At 52.3% G+C, this 21,433-nt stretch overlaps 1 protein-coding gene and 1 pseudogene across 3 annotated transcripts; both read right to left on the reverse strand.

Moving 5' to 3' along the window:
- The window catches only part of LOC148777986 (uncharacterized), a 25,841-nt pseudogene extending 21,444 nt beyond the window's left edge, over nt 1-4,397 (reverse strand).
- On the reverse strand, nt 742-20,653 carry HEYL (hes related family bHLH transcription factor with YRPW motif like). 3 transcript variants are annotated; one of them, XM_055402397.2, is made up of 5 exons: nt 20,518-20,653; nt 13,396-13,462; nt 12,279-12,362; nt 10,992-11,073; nt 742-8,124 (listed from the first exon to the last, which is right to left on the reverse strand). In XM_055402397.2, the coding sequence occupies exons 1-5, from the start codon at nt 20,595-20,597 to the stop codon at nt 7,451-7,453; spliced, it is 987 nt and encodes a 328-aa protein (XP_055258372.1). In that variant the 5' UTR covers nt 20,598-20,653; the 3' UTR covers nt 742-7,450. The 3 variants fall into 3 exon arrangements, with proteins under 3 accessions (XP_055258372.1, XP_055258375.1, XP_055258374.1); XM_055402400.2 differs by having other exon boundaries at nt 13,396-13,458; nt 20,518-20,598; XM_055402399.2 differs by lacking the exon at nt 20,518-20,653 and adding an exon at nt 18,883-19,151.
- Nucleotides 20,654-21,433: the final 780 nt, after the last annotated feature.

Genomic DNA, 21,433 nt, shown 5'->3' on the forward strand with positions numbered 1-21,433 from the left:
GTGGGTTTCCATGTCCTTCTCCAAGGGATCTTCCCGATAGAAGAATCTAGCCCAGGTCTCCTGCATTGTAGGCAGATTCTTTACCACCTGAGCTGAACTTGGCAGAAATGAATTCAAATGGCCCTTGGGTTTCCCAGACAAGAGCTAGTAGTAAAGAATCTACCCGCCAATAATGGACACATAAGAGACGACTCAGATTTGATCCTGGGTTGAGAAGTTCCCCTGGAGGAGGGCATGGCAACCCACTTGAGTAGTCTTAGGGTTTCCCTGGTGGCTAGGATGGTAAAGAATCTGCCTACTATGTGGGAGGCCCGGGTCTGATCCCTGGGTCGGGAGGATCCCCTGGAGAAGGGAATGGCTACCCACTCTAGTATCCTTGCCTGGCGAATTCCATGAACAGAGGAGCCTGGAGGGCTACAGTCCATGGGGTCTCAAAGAGTCGGACATGACTGAGGGACTAACACTGCACAAATAGAGAACAGACTTGTGGACACAGAAGGGGAAGGAGAGGGTGGAACAAATTGAGAGTGGCATTGACATCTATACATTACCATGTGTAGAGTCGCTAGTGGGAAGCAGCTGTATGGCACAGGGAGCTCAGCTCAATGCCCTATGACAACCTAGAGAGGTGGGGTGGGGTGGGACGGAGGTCCCAGAGGGAGGGACATATGTATACTTGCAATTGATCCATATCAACGTACAGCAGAAACCAACACAACACTGTTGCCAGATCCAGGAGATCTCCCTGACCCAGGGATCGAAACTGTGTCTCTTGTGTCTCCTGCATTTTGGCAGGTGGATTCTTTCCCACTGAGCCATCTGGGAAGCCCTCTTTTAACTCATACAGGAAGCAGAAGAGTCCAGAGCCTGGATGTCTGTCTTTGGAGACTCAACACCTGGCCCCTTTTCACCTGCCACTGTCAAGTAACTAATGAAGGCATCTCAGAGGCTCTATTCATGAGAGGTTCAACTTAGATAAACATAACCCACAGCCCTGTGAGACCCAGAGCTCCTGAGCTGGCTGTGTCCCTAGTAGCTGGGAAAACAAAAAAGCACAACAGCCATCTAGGTCAGGGAAGGTGTGAGCATTTGTCCATGCCTCCTCCCCAGGTGGGAGCCAGGATGCAGAAAGGCCCTTAGGGTTCCGCATGGTACACAATCCCTCCAGATGCTGCTCATCAGTCAGCTTAGCGCCCACTGGGCATCCTAGAGCAACAAACACTCCTTTCTTACACTGTGTGTCCTAGGCAATTTCTCCAGGGACCTGCGTCCAGTAGACACAATGCCATTCATGGGTATCCAACCTACCCCGGTGGAATCCCTATACTTGGTTCCTCCAACTCAAAGTGAATTGTCTTCCAGATCAAGGGCGTGCCACACACACACACACACACACAAACACACACAGCCAGGTGGTAGCTACCGATGACGCTGATTCCCACCTTCTTTTTAGCCTCCCAGAATAGGAGGTAAGAGTGAAGTGATAGAAACTATCTACCAATATTTATTCACACTTATGTCAGAGAATAGGGCAAAAGCTCATTTCCCAACCTCCTTCACAGTTCGATGTGGCTCTTCATGAACGTTCTCGCCAGGGAAGTGTGGATGGACGGGACACCTTTGTGCTACTTCGAGGCCCAGGCTTTAAGTCGGTGGCCACATCTCTGCCAAGTTTTCTTTCCCTTCCTGCTGGCTTGAATTCAGGGAGACCTAGCTTAACAATGCAGGGACAATGCTCTGCAGGATGGCAGGGAATCATGATGGAAGGAATCTGGGCTCTACAATGTCTGCAATGGATATAGCTTCTGGCTGCTCTGGAATGGTCACTAGGCAGTTAGGTGAGAGATAAACTTCTATCTTCTTTTGTCCATGGAGTTATTGTTGGGCCTCTTTGTTACAGCTGCTGAGCTTTACTCTGACTAGCACAGGTGAAAAGAGCATGGCCAAGCTGAAGGGCTTCCCAGGCTAACATGGCAGCCCAGACCACCAGCCCTATATGACCTGCCACTGAATGGTCTGGGTTTGTGTTACAAGTGGCTGCTGGGTAAGGAAGCCGTGTTCCATATTGATTAAGATGGAATCAGACAGGGACTTCCCTGATAGTCCGGTGGCTAAGACTCTGAGCTCCCAATTCAGAGAACCTGGGTTCTATCCCCAGTCAGGGAAATAGATCCCATATGCTACAACTAAGATTTGGTGCAGTCAAATAAATAAATTTTTTTTTAAGATGGAATCAGACAGATCTAGGTTTTAATTTTGGTTGAAAGTGAAAGTGAAGTCACTCAATGACTCTTGGACTGTAGCCTACCAGGCTCCTCTGTCCATGGGATTTTCCAGGCAAGAATACTGGAGGGGGTTGTCATTTCCTCCTCCAGGAGATCTTCCCAACCCAGGGATTGAACCCAGGTCTCCCGCATTGTAGGCAGACGCTTTACCATCTGAGCCACCAGGGAAGTCTAATTTTGGTTAGAACATTCATTAGTGTTTTGAACCTTGGATACTTTCACTAACAAGTTAGGTATCAATTTCTTCTGTAAAATGAGGATAATAGAACCTACTACTATATGAAATATCATCTATATGATTATGTGAGATAATATAGCTCAAGGGCTTGAAAGTGTTTGCTGCTATTAATGGGATCAGATGACATCCAGATGTTTTTCCCACTCTCATTCTCTAGGAAGAAGGGAAGGAAGCTAATGTCTTTTCTAATGTATTTATTTATTTTTCTTTATTTGGCTGCTTTGGGTCTTAGTTGCAGCATGTGGGACCTTTTAGTTGTGGCTTGTGGGATCTAGTTCCCTGACGAGGGATTGAACCCTGGGCTTGCTGCAATGGGAGTGTGGAGTCTTAACTGCTGGACCATCAGGGAAGTCCCTCTGGAATTAAAAAAAAATTTTTTTTGATCTGTGATTGGTTGAATCTGTGGATGTGGAAGCCACAGATACAGAGGGCAACTGTACAAGTCCCTAAAGTTTTCAACATATAAAGTTTCATAAGTATCTACTATGGGCCATGGACTAGGATGGTGCTGAAGAACAGAGATGCCCTTGTGGAAATTAATTTTTCTCTACTTTTCAGAAGGTACCAGCCTTTTCAGGCTCATAAACTGGAGTCCAGATCACCTACTGAGTTGAAATTTACCTTGACCAAGAAAGAAATCCTGATTCTTCATGTCGCCTTATGGGATGCCCAAATCCCACTGCAGGTAAGTTAAACCATCATCTCTGGAGCCTGGACGCAGATGTTTCAAAAGCATTAGTGTCTCCAGTGAACAGGTGGCACTGAGTCTGAATACTGCTCCTCCCAGTTGTCCACACCACGTCAAACAGAAGCTTCTTAAACAAGGTCTGAGCTTGGCATTCACCTGGCAAAACTTTCCATGGCTCCCACTGCCTATAGGCTGACGTCCAAACTCTGCATGACATTCACAATTTGAATCCAGTCTCTTTCCATTAATAACACTAATGGCTAAAATGGACTGGGCATTTCATGTGTTTCATACACGCCCCTTGGTATGGTACCAAGGACTTTCTGTGTGTTATCCATTCCCTTGTTGCCTAACCTTAGTAGACTATGTCTTGCTCAGCTTCCATATTGTAATAAGAAGGGGACGTCCCAAGAAGAGCATTTAGCACAGTGGTATGTAGTTTACTGCTCAGCTAACAGTAGCTGTGACAGCTATCATCCCTGTTCCAAAGATGAGAAGGTCAGGGGTGTTAAGTAAATTGCCTAAGACCACAGTCCTGATAAGTGAACAGAAATGGGGCCTGAACCTGAGAAGTCTGGCTTCAGTGCCCAGACTACCTGTTCTTTTGCTCTGCCACTGAAAGCAGTGCTTGTCTCAGGCCATCTTCCAGAGCTGCCCCAGAAGATGTGCCCTTCGTGGTTAGAACACCTCCCTTCGTCCTCCTCCAGGAAGGCTTCCTTCCTGCACTTCCTTCCCTCATGACCCCCACTAAGCAGAAGCTGATACCCCTGAGCCTTCTCAACAGACCTCCCTCTCCACTCTAATCCCACCCAACTGTCACTTAGACAGAAGGTGCACCCCCTCAGGGAGACATTGTCCTCATCACCTCTGGCTTTGCCAGGCCTGGTCTGGCATGGAGCAGACCTCTAAGAATGTTTGCCTGGATTCACCACAAGCCAAATCCATTGAAGAGAACCAGGCCAAGAGTGGAGAACAAGACCTTCTGGTAGAAACGGCCTGCCTGTTCCCAGCTGTCAGAGTGCACTCCAGAGCAAGCACACTCGTGCTCTTCTTTGGCCAGAGTCCCCTCACCATTGGCCAGAACTTCCAGTCCCCTGGCCCTGGCTCTCAATGTGCTCTCCAGCCACCCCCTGAAGTTGACCAGCACGGGGTTCACCCCAGAGGAGCCCGAATCATCCAATATCATGAGCCTAAAAGATTCCTCACTTCCCCAGTTCATGTTTTCAACAAATATTGACTGAACCCTGATTTTGAGCCCAGCACTGGGCTTGGCACTGGATACAGGGTGGAGTGCAAACCAGGCATGGTCCCTGGTCTCATGGAGCTTATGCGCCGGTGGGAGAGACCGTTCACCAGTAAGTAAACTCACAAATGGATGTGCAACGGTAAATTCCATATGAGAAAAAAAGAATAGAGGACTTGGAGATAGAGTCAAGCCCAGTAGTCAGGGAAGGACTCTCTGAGGAGGTGACATTTCAGCCAAGGCCTGAGGGTATGAAGAGCTTTCAGCCTGCAAAGGGTGGAGGAAGAGCATCCTTGGCAAAGGGAACAGCAGATGCGAAGTCCTAGAGATGGGAATGAGGCCGGAATAAGGAAGAAACGAAGGAAGGCCAGGGTGGGAGAAGCACAGGCAACAAGCTTTTGAGATTGGCAAGAAAAAGGCTGAAGTGAATTTGGGAGCAGAGAAAAAAGAGCTTGGCTTTTATACTTAGAATAATAGGGAAGTGGAGTAAGGATGTGAAACCAGGGTTGATATGCTATGGTTTGCATGTTGAGAGCTCTCTCTGGCTGTGCTGAGAACTGACTGGCAAAGCAAGAAGGAAGCAGAGTGACCTTTCGGAGGGCAGAGACCAGGGTCGGGGCCGTGGCTCAGAGAGGTGGATGGACTCCAGACACAAGAAGTAGAACTTTGCAGGTTTTCAGGAAAGCGAAAAAAAGAAAAACTTTATTGAATATGTGTGACAACCCCAACAATGGGGTGGGAGTCAGGGGCACCAGAAAGGTTTGGGAATATAAACAAAGATACACGTGCCCTCAGCCACAGAAACCAATACACATAGTCATCGTTTCCCCCACAGTCTCTCAGGGAGAATGAGCCCAAGAGCAACTAAGACGCTGAAGGTTCTGGGTCATTCCTACCTCATTCAACGGTGTCAACTGATTCTTTTGAAACAGGGTATTTGAAACGTGAAAATGTTTCCCACTGTCCTGCCATGAGATGTTGGATTCTTGGGCTAGGAGGTGGTCAAACTGCAGGACTGGAGCACTGACCCAATGCCTGGGGCGCAGTGAATCACCACCTGCAGTGGCCGGGGAGGAGGAGGGTGCCAGGGAAGAGGGGAGGAGGGGGAGGGGGGAGGGGGAGGGGGGAGGGGCCTGCCCCTTGTAAGAAAGGTGAAGTTCGTCTTTGCCTTCCACCACCACCCTCTGTGCCCCCTCTCAACTCCCAGGAACCTACTGACAGCCCTCCCTCTGTCTCTGTGTCCCTCAGCAGCAGCCCTGGCCAGGGACCGGCTCCCTGAAATGACGCCTCTCTCCACGCAGAAAGAGGTGGAAGACAGCAGAATCTGATCCAACCACCTCACACTGAGGCGTAAAAGAATGCCTTTAGTTCTTTATCCCTCCTTGAGGAATTCACCTTCTCAAAAGAGCTTTCTGGGTCATTTAAATGATCTCTGCTCTCCTACCGCCTTGTCTGAAAGGGCTCTTTCTCCCCAGGGCTTTTGCAAACTCTTACTTTTTAAGCCCATGCAGTCTCCTCAAACTCAGCCTCTAGAGAGGGTAGCTCTATCAAAGGGTAAGGGTGGGAGACTCTTCCAGGGGTGACATTAGGAGCATTTGATAACTGTGCAGTCAGCACCAATGATTTGCCAGCAGGAGGGCCCTGAGGCCTTGGGTCAGCCAGGAGTTAACCAGCACGGGGTCCTGGGGAAAAGCCACATGGTGGGGGCACCCAGAGGCAGTTGGGGAAAGCAGATATTTGTCAATAGGCACAGAAGTGTTTCTTCATTTTAACAACCATCTGGCAGCGCTGGGCGGGCTGTGTGTCAGCTCTGGTCCTCCCCATCTTGATCAGTTTCTGCTGTCCCACTGGGAAAGGGCTCTGGGCCATTTGTTCCGTTAGAGGGAAAGTGGCGGGTGGGAACTGGGGAACCCAGTGGCCTTTGGGCAAAGCCAGCCACATGGAATCCCAGGTGAAGAGGATCCCAGGCCCTCGACCCACTGCGTGACCTTGAAGGGCCGAGCTGCCTCTGCCTGTCCTTCCTCTTGCCCCTCCTCACAGCTATTTTTGTCCAGCCTGACAGCCCTTGGCGATCCCAGCCGTCTGGGCTCCGTGAGCCGGATGTAAACCAGGCAGCACAAACGTCTGGTGCTGATTCCCAAGAGGATTCCTCTCTGGGCGCCGTCACATGGGAATGCGGCTTCTGTGCTGTGTATCCGACGGGACCATAGGCCCGGAGGACGGTGACCATGCAGGAGGCAGGGAGCCGGCTTCTCTGCTGCACAAGCCTGGCTCCTGTCTGGGGGCACCATCCGAGGCCTGGGGGGTGGGGACACCCAGTCACGGAGCCCAGAGACCTCCCAGCTGTGTGCAGGGAACTGTGGTCACCTGGAGGGTGGGTGTCGGCAGCCGGGAAGAGCGTAGGCGCTGGCCCTGCTGGGCTCCCAGTCCCCAGTCTTGGCCGTGGTGGACAGCACGTGTTCTGGGGTTCACTGGGGTGGGGGAGGAGATAGGTGGGCTGGAGCAGACAGGGTTCCCAGGAGACCTCTTTGTGGCCCCTGCACGGCTACTATCTCAGGAAGTGAAACAGACACTATGATCTGGCCCAGGGGCCTGGGAAGGCTGAAGCCAGGCAGTCACTGCGCCTGGCTGGGGTCTGATCTCTAGGGAAGCAGCACGCCTTAGGTCACTGGGCCTTTTAAAGCGTTATTCCCAGACCTGAGATTAATGCCCCATGTGTTCTCAGGCAGAAAAGGGGTCTGGGCACAGCTCTTGGGGAACTCTCCTGGGACTCCTCTGTCCAGGGAAGAAATGAGACCCAGACTCTGAGATCAGAACAGCTCCAGGAGAAGCTGGGACAAGCAGTGAGGAGGGGGATGGGCCAAAGGAGGAGGGTTCCTTGGATGGGTGAAGATACCTTCATACATAACCAGTCCAGGAAGCAGAGCAGAAAAGGCAATGCCGTTTTTGGAACTCCTAGAAAAAGAACTCTCCTCCTTCCTGGAGGCAAAGCCAGCTCAGAAAGCCCCAACTTCAGTGATCTCAGAGACCCAGGAGCGGCAAAGCATAGCTCCTGCTGGCCTCCCAGCCAGCCCCGGGGAAGAGGGCCTGGGGGCAGGAACAGCCACATAAGCAGGAGACCCCACCACGCCAGGGGAGACAGGGGAAGGAGACCGAAGGAGTGGTGCCATGTGGCTGCTCCTGGCGGCCCTGCCACTGGGGGCTGCAGGCAGGGGGGCAGCTGGCCTCTCCAGGGGGCGGGCCCTCCGGGTAGAAGATGCCCCTCGGCTGGGCAGCAAATTCCTCCGGGCTGGCAGGATGGTGCCAGCAGCTCTGCGCAAGGGGGCTGCTCGAAGGGCAGGGATGGGGTAAGCCAGAGAGGAGGCATTGGGAAGCATGGGGCCAGGTACTCTTCCTAGGATGGCGAGCTGGTTGCTTGGGGCAGAGAGCCCTGGACAGCTGTGGAAGAAGGACCAGGGCCAGGCAGGGAAGGCCAGGGGGCCGGCAGGCGTGGGTGAAGGCTCCATTTCGGCTGCATAGCTGTTGAGGTGGGAGAGAAGGCGGATCCGCACGGGGTCTGCACGGCTGCTGGGTCCTTCCAGGACCCCCAGGTACCTGATGACCTCAGTGAGGCACTCCCGAAAACCGATGCTCCGGAAGTCGACCGCCAGGGCTCGAGCATCAAAGAATCCTGAAAAGTGAGGCACGATGAGGGCATGCCGGGCAGGGGACAAGCACAGAGCCTGAGAGCAGACTGTCCTGTGTTCTCAACCTGCTTTCCTCACTCACCCCTCTTTGTGACCTTGGGCATGTCACCTCACCTCTCTGAGACCCAGTCTCCCCATCTATAAAGTGGGAGTGGTAAAGAACCCGCCTGCCAAAGGAGGAGACACAGGTTTGATTCCTGGGTCAGGAAGATCCCCTGGAGGAAGCAATGGCAACCCATCCCAGTATTCTTGCCTGAAAAATTCCATGGACAGATGTGCCTGGTGGACTACAATCCATGGGCTTGTAAGAGCTGGATACAAATGAGCACACGCACGCACGCACACACACACCTGCGGTTGAGGAGGTGAGGTCTGAGGACCAAATAAATTCACTAACTGCAGAGCATTATGAAACATATTGTTTTCATCATAACTCATGATTAACTCAAAGAAGAAACTCTGTGGCCAAGATAACTTCATTTAAGCAGATGCTTGACAGGTGTGAAAGGGCTGTGCACACGGAGGTGTGGAACAGCCCTGAGGATGGGGTGGATGCTGGGAGGTGGTGGTAAGAGCCATCAGAACTGGGAGAGTCCTTGAAGAGGGGAGTGGAGAGTAGCAGTGAAGCATGAGGTCTTCAGAGGCCAGCTGCTTGACCATGGACTTAACCAGCACTGTGACTACAGACTGGAGAAGGCAATGGCACCCCACTCCAGTACTCTTGCCTGGAAAATCCCATGGGCAGAGGAGCCTGGTAGGCTGCAGTCCATAGCTAAGAGTTGGACACGACTGAGCGACTTCACTTTCACTTTTCACTTTCATGCATTGGAGAAGGAAATGGCAACCCACTCCAGTGTTCTTGTGTGGAGAATCCCAGGGACGGGGGAGCCTGGTGGGCTGTCGTCTAGGGGTTGCACAGAGTCGGACACGACTGAAGCAACTTAGCAGCAGCAGCAGCAGTGACTACAGACAAGATTCTTAATCTTTCCGTGCCTCAATTTCCTGAGCTGTGAAAGGGGCCTGTAACAGTACTTGCTACATACAGAAGGGAGGAGAAAATGAAATGGCGCACAGAAATACCTAACAAATGAAAAGTGAACTATCATTTATATGACTGCTTGGGCCCCCAGAGGTATTTGAGTTTGTTTCCTAGCACAAAGTGCAGTCTAGAACGCAGGATCCCACTCTGGACCTCAGCTGCTGCCCTCAAGCCAGGGACCCTGTTTTGGGGACCTGATAATCAATTTGGGGTGACCAGGGGGACTGCCAACAAGAGTATTCACATTCTCACTGCCTCTCCACTCCTGCCCCTCTCTCAGTCACCTTCTGGGCAAGGATGGAACAGCCCCAGTGAGGACTGGCCTCATGATCATGGCAACAAATATCAGTTCCCTGGTTCATGGCTGAGGCCCCCACAGAGGGACAGCTTGGCAGGAGACTATGTTTGGAGCCAGGCCTCCCTGGAGGCAACACCTGGCTCTGGTGTCTACTTAGTTGTGCAACTTTGAGCAAATCAAATCACTTCTCTCTGTTCACTGTTCTTTTTTCACTAACATTTGCTGGGTTCTTCCTAAGTACTTAATTTGCACTAGCTAATTTGAACCTCATAAAAGCCTATCATTATTCCCATTTCAGAGATGAGGAAACTGAGGAACAAAGGGCTTAAATCATTCATCTAAGGTCCTAAAACTAGTAAGCAATAAAGTCAGGGTTCAGACCCAAAGCCAGTGCTCTAAGCCACAATTCTCTGTCATTCCATCAGCTCTTAGCCAGAAAACAGTGAGGACACCACCACCCACTCTCGAGATTCTTGTGAGAATCAAATGAGATAACATTAGAGAAAGCATTTGGAAAACTATAAAATGATGCCAAAATATTAGTCACTATTTTTCTTTAAATTGGATAAATATAAATGTAGCTTGAACTATCTCCTCCCTTGGTTGATTAGAGACAGTTTCCACTGTCAGCCAGGCATTCCTTTGATGGAAGTTTTCCAAGTGACTACTTGCAGCAGGGTCATCAGGCATGCTTGCTAAACTGGCAGATTCCTAAACTCCAATCCAGACCTACTGCCTTGGGATCGCTGGGGTGTGACCCACGACTCTGCCTGCCCCCACATGACACTGCTGCACACCAAGGCTTGAGAGGCACCGGGCTGGCTCACTGAAAATGCAACTGTCTCCTGGAAGGGCAGCAAGTTAAGGTTTCAGGGCTTGTCTTCACAGCCAAGGTCTGCGGAGCTTTCACAGTTTCCCAATGATGAAATGATGAAAACACACATAGCAGCTTCAAAATTTCCATTTGCCCGGAAGTCTTTTAAAAACCACAGTTCCATGACTTTTTTGTAGTGGACTAGCTCAAAATAACAAAATGAATTACATTTGCATCTTACTACTGTCCCACAACTGATCTTTAACCGTGAGTGTGACGTGTTCCCCCCAACACCGCCAAGACCACAAGAGTCCAGAAGCCTAGATCAGCGGGTCGGCACACCACTGAACCGCCATGGCTAAAAATCTCCCACTGGGACTGCAGTGAGAATGGGCTCATTCAGGCTGATGCTTAACGAGGCCCCGGCGGAAGGGAGGGACCAGTAGTCTGTTATAGAAGAGTTCCTCCAAGGTTCAAGGTTGGCACGGGTGGAGCTGAAGAAAGGGCAGGACACAGGGAGACAAAGAAAGCAGAGAGGGTGATGCCAAAAGAGAGAGACAAGCCTTGCTTCAGCCCCTCTGTGAACTGTGAGCTCCACGAGGGCAGGGACCGTGTCTGCTTTGCCCACCACTGTTTCCCCAGGGCCCAGCTCCCAAATACTGGCTGCAGGAATGACTCTGGGAGAGTGTAGTGTCAGTACCTGTGCCTCCAGTGGCGTGGAGCATTTTCAGGTGATCTACTGTCATCTGCAGGACCTCAGCTTTCTCCAGCTTGGAGGAGCCCTGTGTGTACAGCAGACAGAAGAGTGATGGTCGTTAGCTGCTCTGTCACTCACCTCCCCCGCACAGGGTAATCAACACTCACTGCCTCAATTTTCTCCTCTTCCTCCAGCTCCACCAATGCCTGAAACTGGGCTTCTGTTTTGGCCAAGCCTTCCAAATCTAATAGAGTCTCTTCGGTTCTCATTTGAGCCTGCTCTACCATCAGTTCCTACACACCCTCCTCCCCTGTCTTCTTGCTCTAACTGACCCTTAAAACGGTGGTGTTTCCAGTGAGTGATGGCTCGCTTTTCTTGCTCTGTGCACTCTCCTCAGAGGGTCCCCTCTACTTCCGTGGCTTCAGGCACCATCACCAGAATGTCACTCCTGCCTACCCACCTGCCTCCTAGATCAGCTTTACCAGACATCCAACTTCACACTCACTACACACACCCCCAAGATCTGGCTCATCGTCTTACCCCAAAGCACCTGCTCATCCTTCACTCTCTCGGGAAATGTTTCCGGAGACTCCAGCATCACCTGGTCTCCCAGGTGAAACCTAAGGTCTGGACTCTCCTTGCGAGTCCCTTGACGGTAGGTACTAAGTCTAGTTCATGGCTGGGCTTGTGAAGGTTTTAGTAAAGGTCGGTGGAACGACTGACTTGTTTTCTCCAGCAAAAGGAAGTCACAGGGCCTATGATGGTGCCATGGTGCACACAGTGGGAGTCTTTAAGGTTGTCTGATTGATTCAACTGTCTGACTCCCTACTGGAGTCCCTCCATCCCAGCATGTTCAGTGACAGAGCCTTACTCCCCAAGCAGCCTGTTCTACTTTCACATAGCTCTGGAAATGTCAGTAGTGCCGAGGGACAGGGCACTTCAGGATCACACAGTCTGTGTTCCAGTCCCACTCTGCTATGCGCTAGCTGTGTGATCTGGAGTATGGAGTAGGTTACTTCACTGCTCTGTGTTTGTTTCCTCACCTGTGCAATGGGCATCGTAGTCCCAGTCCTTCGGGATCGTTCTGAGGATTGAATTCAACCCGATGATGGACATAAAGCCACAGCCCCTAAGACACCTCAGTCAATTTGAATTTCCATCACCCTTATTCCTGGCCATCAACAGGCACTTCAGGCAGCTGCCACCAATCAATAAGAGATACCACGAGAAGTGAATCCTATCTGCAACCCACGCTGTACTTCCTCGAGCACATTCAGCAGTGTCACATACCTGCTTCTCAAAGGCAGTGGGGACCAAGCGCCGCAGTTCAGAAAGGCTGCTGTTGATGCGGTCCCGGCGCCGTTTCTCTATGATCTAAAAAGCAATGAGGAAAAAAACAAAAACCAAGTAGGTACTTCATCACAGTTTCCAACATGTTTTGATGGGCACTGACTCATATCTTCCTTCACAATATTCCTGTGAGGGTGATAAATCCATTCTTACATTACAGAGGAGGAAAATAAGGCTCAGAGAGGGGCAGCAATTTGCTTAAAGTCACACAGCAAGGAAGTTCAAGGTGCGAACAGAACTCAGATTTCTTGTCTTGATCTGAAGAGTGGTATTCAACACACTTAACCATTGATACAACAGGGCACCAATCAATTAGAATACAAACACCAGCCACAGCCCCAGAGCAGACCCTGGAGACCTCTGCTGGGCCAGGGAGACCCCCTTCAGTTGCTGGGTCATGAAGTCAAGGAGTCCTAGGTATTGCTCTTTCCAGCTGGGAAGGCCTTTCATTCCCAAAAGCTCATTCTCAGCTCATGATACTGGTAGCGGAATGCTTATCTCAGGATAGAAATGATGATGCCCATTTTACTGACAAAGAGAATGAGGCTGGATGGAGGAAGTTTTTTCGTTAGTGAGTGGTGGGGCTGGTCTCTGCCGGATTCTGGGTCTCTGAACTTCCAGGGCAGAAGCATGGCTACATCCTTCTTCTATCCCCCTAACTCACCCCTCAGCACACTGGGAGGGAGTGAAAGTTCCAGGCTCAGAGAGAAGTGGGAAAGACTGGGATAAATAATAATAGCTAGTTGCCTGTCACCTTTTGTTCTGAGCACATCACATTAATTCACTTCAAAACAGCCCTTTGAGGAAGGTACCATCCTGATTTCAGTTACACAGATGAGAAAACGAGGCACAGAGAGGTTAAGCAGCTTGCTCAAGGTCACTCAGCTAGCTCCTGGCAGAACTGGGACTTGAACCCAGGCAGCATCGCTTCCCCACCCCCCCCCAGCGCCCCGCCCCACACACCCCCGTGGTGTTTCTGACCAGGGTGCTCTGGGCCAGGCCCCTGGGAACTCAGGGCAAACCTCTGTTCTGCAAATCTGCTGAGAAAGACACTCACCCCTCTGCGTTTCTTCCTGGCTTGCATTTGTGAAGGGCTGGGGGTGGACAGCGGCCGGGCCATCTGGCTGGAGAGGAATAGAAAGGCTGATTTTTGAGAGGACCATCTCCCTGGCCTGGGCTGACCTCGGAGCCGGCTGTGGGCGGGCACAGACCCCTCCCAGCACCAGAGGTCCCCCAGGCGCTGGGGGGAGGAGGCACAGGGCAGGCGTGGGTGGGGACGCTTTCTCTCCCCTTCTCCCCGGGGGCTCTTTTCTCCTTGGGCCAAGTCCTCCCCTGCACCGAGTTTCCTGCCCCAGAGTGGCCGGCGGCTGGGGCCATGGGATGGGGGGGCTTGACTCTCGCCCGGACCTAACCCGCTGGGCCTCGGCCCCTGCCCCTCGCCCTCGGGAGAACCGCACCCGGCCAACCGGCTCCTGCAACCCGATCCCCCCGGGCGGGGCGGGTGAGGGCACGGGCGGCGGCGGCGGCGGCGGGGCCGGGCCGGCGGGTTGGGTTTCAGAGGGAGCCGCTGGGAAGGAGCGTGGAAAGAACAGATGCCGCCGCTTCCCACGGGCCGGGCGCGCCGGCCGCCCGCCCTCCGCCCGCCTGCAGCTGCCGCCTCCTCCCACGCTGCGCGGCCAGGCCGAGGGGGAGGCAGCATCTGGGTCACAGGCCCCTCTCGGACTCTGGGGACGCGGCCTCGGCCTCCCCAGAAAACCTTAGCCTCGCATCACCTCGGGCCCGGCTGAAGGACGGATGTTCGCTGGCACCCCAGGAGTTCCCATCACGTGGAGGAGGCTCAGTCCTCTGGGGTTTTTCGTGCCTGTCTGACTGATAGTCTCATCAGCCCAGCTGCTTGCCCTTCTTAAGGGACTCCTGCTTCAGCGGCTCTCCTGGAGTGAAGGGGATTTGCTGGGCTGCACTTAGGATCATTCATTTGGTCAACATGCCAGGGGCCCCACTCAGACCTAGGATTGGACTGGACGCCCTCGGCCAGGTCCCAGACCCCCAGAGCCCAGCTCCCATTGAAGATATCACAGCCACAAATAACTGCAGACAAGGGGACCCCCCTGCTATTTCAGACACACATCTGAACAGGAACCCAAGAGCTCCTCTCCACTTAAAACCTCCCCGCACCCCCCACCTCCTCCCGGGGTTCTCATCTCAGCAAAGGCACCCATCTCCCATTTCTGCAAGGTGGGCACTCAACCACCATCTTTGATTCCTTCTCTGTCCTCACCTATCCCATCAAAACCTGCCCATTCATGTCTAAAATATGTTTCACACCTGTCCCCCTTATCTCCACTGCCAATCTTAGGACCAAGGCTCCATCACCTTTCTAGTCTGCAGAAGTTTATTGTATCCCACTGCAGAAGTTTATTGTATCCCACTACCCACAACAAGCAGGCAGAGTGATCATCTAAATGCAAATGGTGGGACCTCCTTGGTGGTCCAGTGGTTAGGACTGTGCTTTCTCATGTAGGGGATGCAGGTTTGACCCCTGGTCGGGGAAGCTAAGATCCCACATGACTCGTGGCCAAAAAACCAAAACATAAAACAGAAGGAATTACATATACATTACTGTATGTAAAACAGATACCTAATGGGAAGTTGCTGTATACCACAGGGAACTCAACCTGTGACCACCTAGAGGGGTAGGATGGGGTAGGGGTGGGGTGGGGTTAGGTTCAAGAGGGAGGGGAAATATGTATACTTAATGGCTGATTAGCGCTGTTGTATGGCAGAAAATTGTAAAGCATCTATCCTCCAAATAAATTAACAACAAAAAAACCCAGAAACAATATTGTAACAAATTCAATAAAGAAGTTAAAAAAAAAAAGTCTTTAGTATTTCCCTGATGATTCAGTGGTTAAGAATCCACCTGCCAATGCAGAGGTCACAGGTTCGATCCCTGCTCTGAGAAGATTCCGCTGTACCACAACTACTGAGCCCGAGCTCTAGAGCCCATGCTCTGTAACAACAGAGGTTATTGTGGTTGAGTTGTGCTCAGTCGTGTCTGACTCTTTGCGACCCTATGGACTGTAGTCCACCAGGCTCCTCTGTCCCTGAAATTTTCCAGGCAAGAACGCTAGGATGGGTTGCTGTTTCCTGTTCAAGGGGTCTTCCTGACACAGGGATCGAACCCACATCGCTTGCATCTCCTGCTTTGGCAGGCAGATTCTTTACCACCGTGCCACCTGGGAAGCCAGTAACAAGAGACGCCGCCACAATAAGAAACCCGAGTCCTGCAACCAGAGAGTGGCCCCCGCTCACTGCAACGAGAGAGAGCCCGTGTGCAGCTTCGAAGGCAGCGCACAGGCAAAAATAAATGATTTTTTAAATCTTAAAATAAAGAAAAAAATCAGATCATGTCACTCTCTTAAACTCAGGGACTTCCCAAAGATCAAGGCCGCCATCTTTCAGGTGGCCCAGCTGGCCCCGGTTGCCTCCTAGACGCAACTCGGTTTCGCTCTGTGTGCTCCAGCTTGTGAATACACTAATCCTTCCTGTGGCGTCACATACTGCTTCCCTGGTCCACATCCTCTCCTCACCCCAACCCCAGCCCCTTCGCCGAGTAACTTCTACCACCTTTCAGATCTCAACTCAAATGCCAACTTCCTGGGGCAGTCTTTTCAGACATCACCCCCCCATGATACTTGATTGTCTATCTCTCCACGAAGTCCTTAAGTTCCACGAAGCCATGAACCATGTCTGTCTCATTCACAGTTGTACCCGGTACTCAGCAAAGCCTGGAACATGACAGAGCTCACGGTTGAGCTCCGCCTCCTGCCCTTGCCTTTGGCATCACTGAAGGACACAGAGGTGATACCAGAAAATCAACGTCTTAGGTCTTCATGAAATGGCATATGTGGCTCGCCCGGAGGGTTCCAGCCCACTTGACAAGCCTCCTGGCATTACAGGTTGGATCATTTTCATCACTGCTCAAAGAGAGAAGGTTGCAGGGGAGACCAGATCAACATTTGCCAAACTACAGCTATGGCCCTGGCTTTGTCCAGCTACATCTGGAAAAGGCTATTTCCATCCAAACATCTGGACAAGAAAGTAAGGCTGGTGAAAACTCCTGGGAGGCATGGCTCAGCAAGCTACACCCAGGGCTCAAGGGGCCAGATCCTGAGATCTGTAGGGTGGCTTGTTTACAAAGTTTCCCTCCAGACAAGCCACAAGAGCCAAGGTCTACTAAGAAACATGGCCTTTGTCCCTCCAGGGTGGGTAAGATGTCTCCAGGGGTATGGGGTTAGCACTGTGCCGTCACTGCCTCTCAGCCTGATCCCTCCTCAGGGACCATCTGTTGGAGGCTGACACTCCCCCCTTTCAGGGGAGCTCAGCCATCCCTTTTCCCACCCTCCTGATTCTCTGCAGTGTTATCCCTCTCCCTCCACTCTTGTATCCCACAGGCATGCCTCACATCACAGCTTTCCAGGCATCACCACAGGTATTAATACTTCTCTCCTCTGAGGGAGAGCCCCATTTCACAGATGACAACGCTGAGCATGGGGAGCTACTGCAGCTTGCCCAGCCTATGCAGCTGCTGAGGAGCAAAGCCCACATGGGAATCCATGTCTTCTGGCTCCAAATTCAGCATTGTTTTCCCTCCTAATTCCTACTTCCTGTCTGTCTGAATAGCCCTCCAGTCCCCTTAGCCATACAGCTCCCAAGAGCCCAGCCAGAGCGAGCTCTTTTCCAGGCTGTGATCTGGCCCTGACACTGGGAGAGGGTGTTAGAGCTTCTTGACTGAGAGCCTGGAAATAAGGCAGATTTTCAGGGACCCAGAGAAAATATACTGAGTCCCAAGATCGGTTTCACGGGCATCAAGGAATCCCTAGCCAGAATTCCGGGGTGGTCTCTTGAGGGAAAGGCAGCTTTCCAGGTGGTCATGACCACCCTCAGTGGTAAGCCTCAGTTCCTTTTAGGGAAATACCCTGAGGAGCCTTTGCAGGTGACCCAGTTCATTTTTCATCAACCAGAGGCAGACTCACAATGTCTTCAGTGAAAGGCTTTCAGAAAGCATTCAGCCCACTTGTAAAATGTGGAAACTCAGAGAGGGGAAGGGATCTGCTCCAGGTCACACAGCAAATTAAACGAAATTCCAGAGCTGAAGCCAAGTCTACTGGTTTTTCATCCACTGCTCCCCATGCAGTCATCATCCCACCGTGTATACTTCATAGCCAGTGCTTTCTGTTCTAGACAGCACTTCCACGTTTGCTTGTTTCATTCATCATACAATAGCTCTGTGAGTTAAGTATTGGGGCCATTTCATGCTAAGGAAAAATAATCATTTGATAGCTGGAGGGGCAGACACAAAGTCCAGTCTACAGACATCCAGGCTTTTCATTAGACCATGCTGTCTCATGAACATGGCACCCTCCAACTAAACAGTGACCCCTTAGAGAGCAGTTTTTAAAAAATTAATTAATTAGGCTGCATTGGCTCTTCATTGAATCACAGGGGATCTTTCCTTGAGGTGCACGGACTCTCTAGTTGTGGCATGTGGGCTCAGTAGTTGTGGCCCATGGCTCCACTGCATGTGGGATCTTAGGTCCCTGCCCATGGATCAAACTCGTGTCTCGGCCATTGCAAGGGGGATTCTTAACCACTGGACCATCAGGGAAGTCCCTAAAGAGTAGTTTTATTTGGAAGTTGCCTTGTGTCAAAGCAAGAAGTTGTATGCCTTAAGTCCATTACCCTATCAAACCCTCATCCTGTGAGGTAAGGTATTAGCATCCCCATAATGTAAGGGAGAAAAGTGGGATTCAGAAAGGGGTAGTCACTTGCCTAAGTTAATGGTGGTGAGAGTCACACACAAGTCTGTCTGACTTCAAAGGCCACCATGTGCCTCAAATCATATAGAAACAACCCACAGACCCTGAACCAGTGCCTGACGTGTGGCATGGTGCTCATTAAATTTTTGCAGAGGCGAAGGGGAGAGGTATATTCTCAGTTTGGACCCATGTGTGTCAGGGGGCTGGGTTCAGATAGGAGCTCTGAGGGTGATTCTCACATGTGGGGCAGGACACGGCCACCAAATAGATGCCCTCAGTGACAATGGAACACACCCTGCTCTTTACTCTGTGTGGGGAGGGGTCTGAGCCCTGCCTCTGACCCTGGGCAGAGGCTGGCTGCTTCAGTCCCCTGGCCCTCGACACTGTTTATCTGGCTTTCTTTGTTCATGAAGCTCTTCTTCTCGGAGAGTTCCCTGAGGGCAGAGGCTGAGCAGGATACATCTGGCCCCCCCCAACACCCAGCCCAGGGTCTGGGCCACAGCAGGCATCGTTCAGCGCTCCCTGAATCGAAGCATTGATGTCTGCTGGGGGGAGGGCCTTTTGGTGAGTGCTACAAAGAGGGGTCTATAAGTCTGCCTCTGCCAGATGTCCAACTGCTTTCTCTCCTCTGAGGGGGTCTGCTCGCCAGAGAATCTAGACAGTCTCAAAAAATGGGCTCTGGTTGAAAGGACAAAATGTTCTATAGGAAAAAAAAAACAACGTACCGATCCTTTATGCCATAGTCCAAATGCCACTGCCTTCAGGAAGCCCTCCTTGCACATTTGGTTGTGAGTGACCTCTCCCTGTTCAGGTGCCCTCACAGCTCACAGTCTGTCTCTCCTTCCATCTTCCATCCTGCCCATGGACTTTGTGTGACCTGTCAGGTCACTGACCAGGCTGCAAATTCTTGGGAGGACAGAAGCCAACTCCCATTGGCCTAGCTCTCTGACACCAATTTCACGCCTCTGATTCATGAAGACCCAATGACACTGAGCTTGAGACACCTCCCCCAACCCCCCCATCCCACCCCCCCACCACATGGCGTTGGGCCCTTCCCCTGCTCCCAGCAGGCACAGACTCCGAGAACTGATTCTTTAAATAGCAGTTTCTGCTAAACAATTTTTAAAGGCTAGTAAGTTGCATAGGGAATTGTATTATATACCCCCAAACCTCATGGACAGGAAATTACCTCTTATTATAAGCTAGAAATAATTGGAAGGTGGTGGCCCTTTATTGGACTTGTGATTGAAAAGGATATCCTGGTCTCAGAAAACTGGAGATCACTGAAATTATGACATACTCTCAGAAACATCCCTAAGAATGAACGGAATCCCTTTTGCAAATCTAGTCTAGGGATTCAGGTTTAGATGAGCCAGGAGGGACCAGACAGGCCTCCCTTTTCTACTCCCTGTTCTTTATTTCCTGATGAGGAAACAGGCTCACAGAGGGAAAGCAACGGCCCAAGGTCAAACGGTGAGTTGGTGGCAGATCTGAGGCCAGAACCCAGGCCTGCAGGCTCCCAGTCAGTCCTCGCTGCATTTTCAAGTTCTGGGTATCACATATTGAGTGCCTGAGACTAATAAGTATTTGCTACGTGCTGGGCTCTATGTGAAGCCTTTGACATAGGTTATCTCATCTGATTTTCCTAATAATCCTATGAGGTCAGTGCTATTATTTATACTCATTTTACTGATGAAGAAACTGAAACTTAGCTCGTTCACAGAACTGGGACGTAGCAGAGCTTTTACAAGTCTAGTTTGTTCTACAGGTTTGACACCAGGTCTGAAAATGTACCAAGAGTTGAAAGACATTGGCAAGAGACTGATGTGGTAGAAAGGGCAGTGGAATCAACTGGAGTCGAGGCCCTTGCATTGACTATGGGCAAGTCACCGATTATTTTTTTCAATATTAAAACCTTAATTGCAAAGTCCAGTTTGCTTAAGGGGGATTTTCCTCCCCTGGAAATTTTTCTCTGTGTGTGTAGTATATGGAAAGAGTACCCAAGCTAGAGCGGAATGAAGAAGGTGATTACTCTTCATAGCCACTGCATTCTGGACCAGGGGTGTGATACCAACAGCCCGGGAGGGTTCCTAAGATCTTCAGGGAAAGTCCTTGCCAGTAGCCTCACCCGGGCACTAAGAAAGACATCGCCAACCGGACCTCAGACCCCGAGCTGAACTCTCCCTCCACGAAGCAGCCCCAGCCCGAAACGAAGGACAGCGCGCGGGATCCCGGACACTCGTGCGCGTAACAGCGGCGCCACACCTGCGTCGCCCCAGAAGTCGCCCAGCGCTCGCCAGCCCGTCGGGCGGCTCCCCAGCCGGCTCGCCCGCGCGCGCTCCGCACCCCCGGCCCCCTACCTCAGCTCGCCTTCGCGGCCCACGTCGATGGGTCCGTCGGACTCGCTGTCGGAGCCGCTCGGCTCCCGCGGCCGCTTCATCACGAACGCGGGCTACGCGGGTCTCCGCCGGGCGGCGCGGGCGGCGAGCCGGGAAGTCGGGCCCCGCCCCGGCCCCGCCCCGGGGCGCCGCCGCCGCCCTTTCCCAGGGCCCTTTCCTGCGCCGCAGCCCCGGGCGCCCCCTCGCCCCCGCCGTGACGCGCTGGCCGAGCCGTGGGAAGGCCCCGGGCGGTCGCCGCCCCCGCCGACGGCTGGGAGGTCCGGCTCCGCTCCGCCGCCTCGGCCGCCGCGAGCTGGGTGGCCTTGGGCAGGTGCCCTGGGAGGCCCCCGGGGAGTCCAGGGGGTCCCCGTCTGGCCCTGGTTCGCCGCCGGGCGCTGCCGACTCCGCGATGCCCCAGACTGCCGAGGTCTAGTAGTGCTGGGGTCCTGGGGAGGCTGGTGGGGATGGCGGTGGCCTGATCCTCGACCAGAATCCTGCAGCAGCTTCTCCCGAACGGGTCCAGAACAAATGTAATGTGGGGGTGGGGGGCGGCTGTCATCCCAAAAGGGATGGCCGAAGTTGAGGCTGCACCACCTGAGCAGGACCGGCTCTGGCCAAGGTGCCTGAGGACCCGTCTTGGTGGTGGGGGTGCTGGGTGTCCCTGGGAATCAGTTCACTAGAGGCCAAGTTGTCCTAGAAGGCCAAGAAGTCTCGGAGAAGGCCCATTCCTGAAGCGATTCCTCAAAAGGGCGTGGGTGGCAGTCTCCAGCCTCCCTTCCTGGGACTCCCCTACAACAGACCAAACTGTTCACTGGGCAGGGGCTCCTACTGCTCTGCCCCGCTGAAGGGAGGCTCAAGGAAGAGTCTCAGAGATTCATCTGCCATCCACATGGACCAG

Source organism: Moschus berezovskii, chromosome 4 (genome assembly GCF_049115385.1).
Source record: "Moschus berezovskii isolate FMDL1 chromosome 4, NW_MosBer_1.0, whole genome shotgun sequence".
NCBI lineage: Eukaryota > Metazoa > Chordata > Mammalia > Artiodactyla > Moschidae > Moschus > Moschus berezovskii.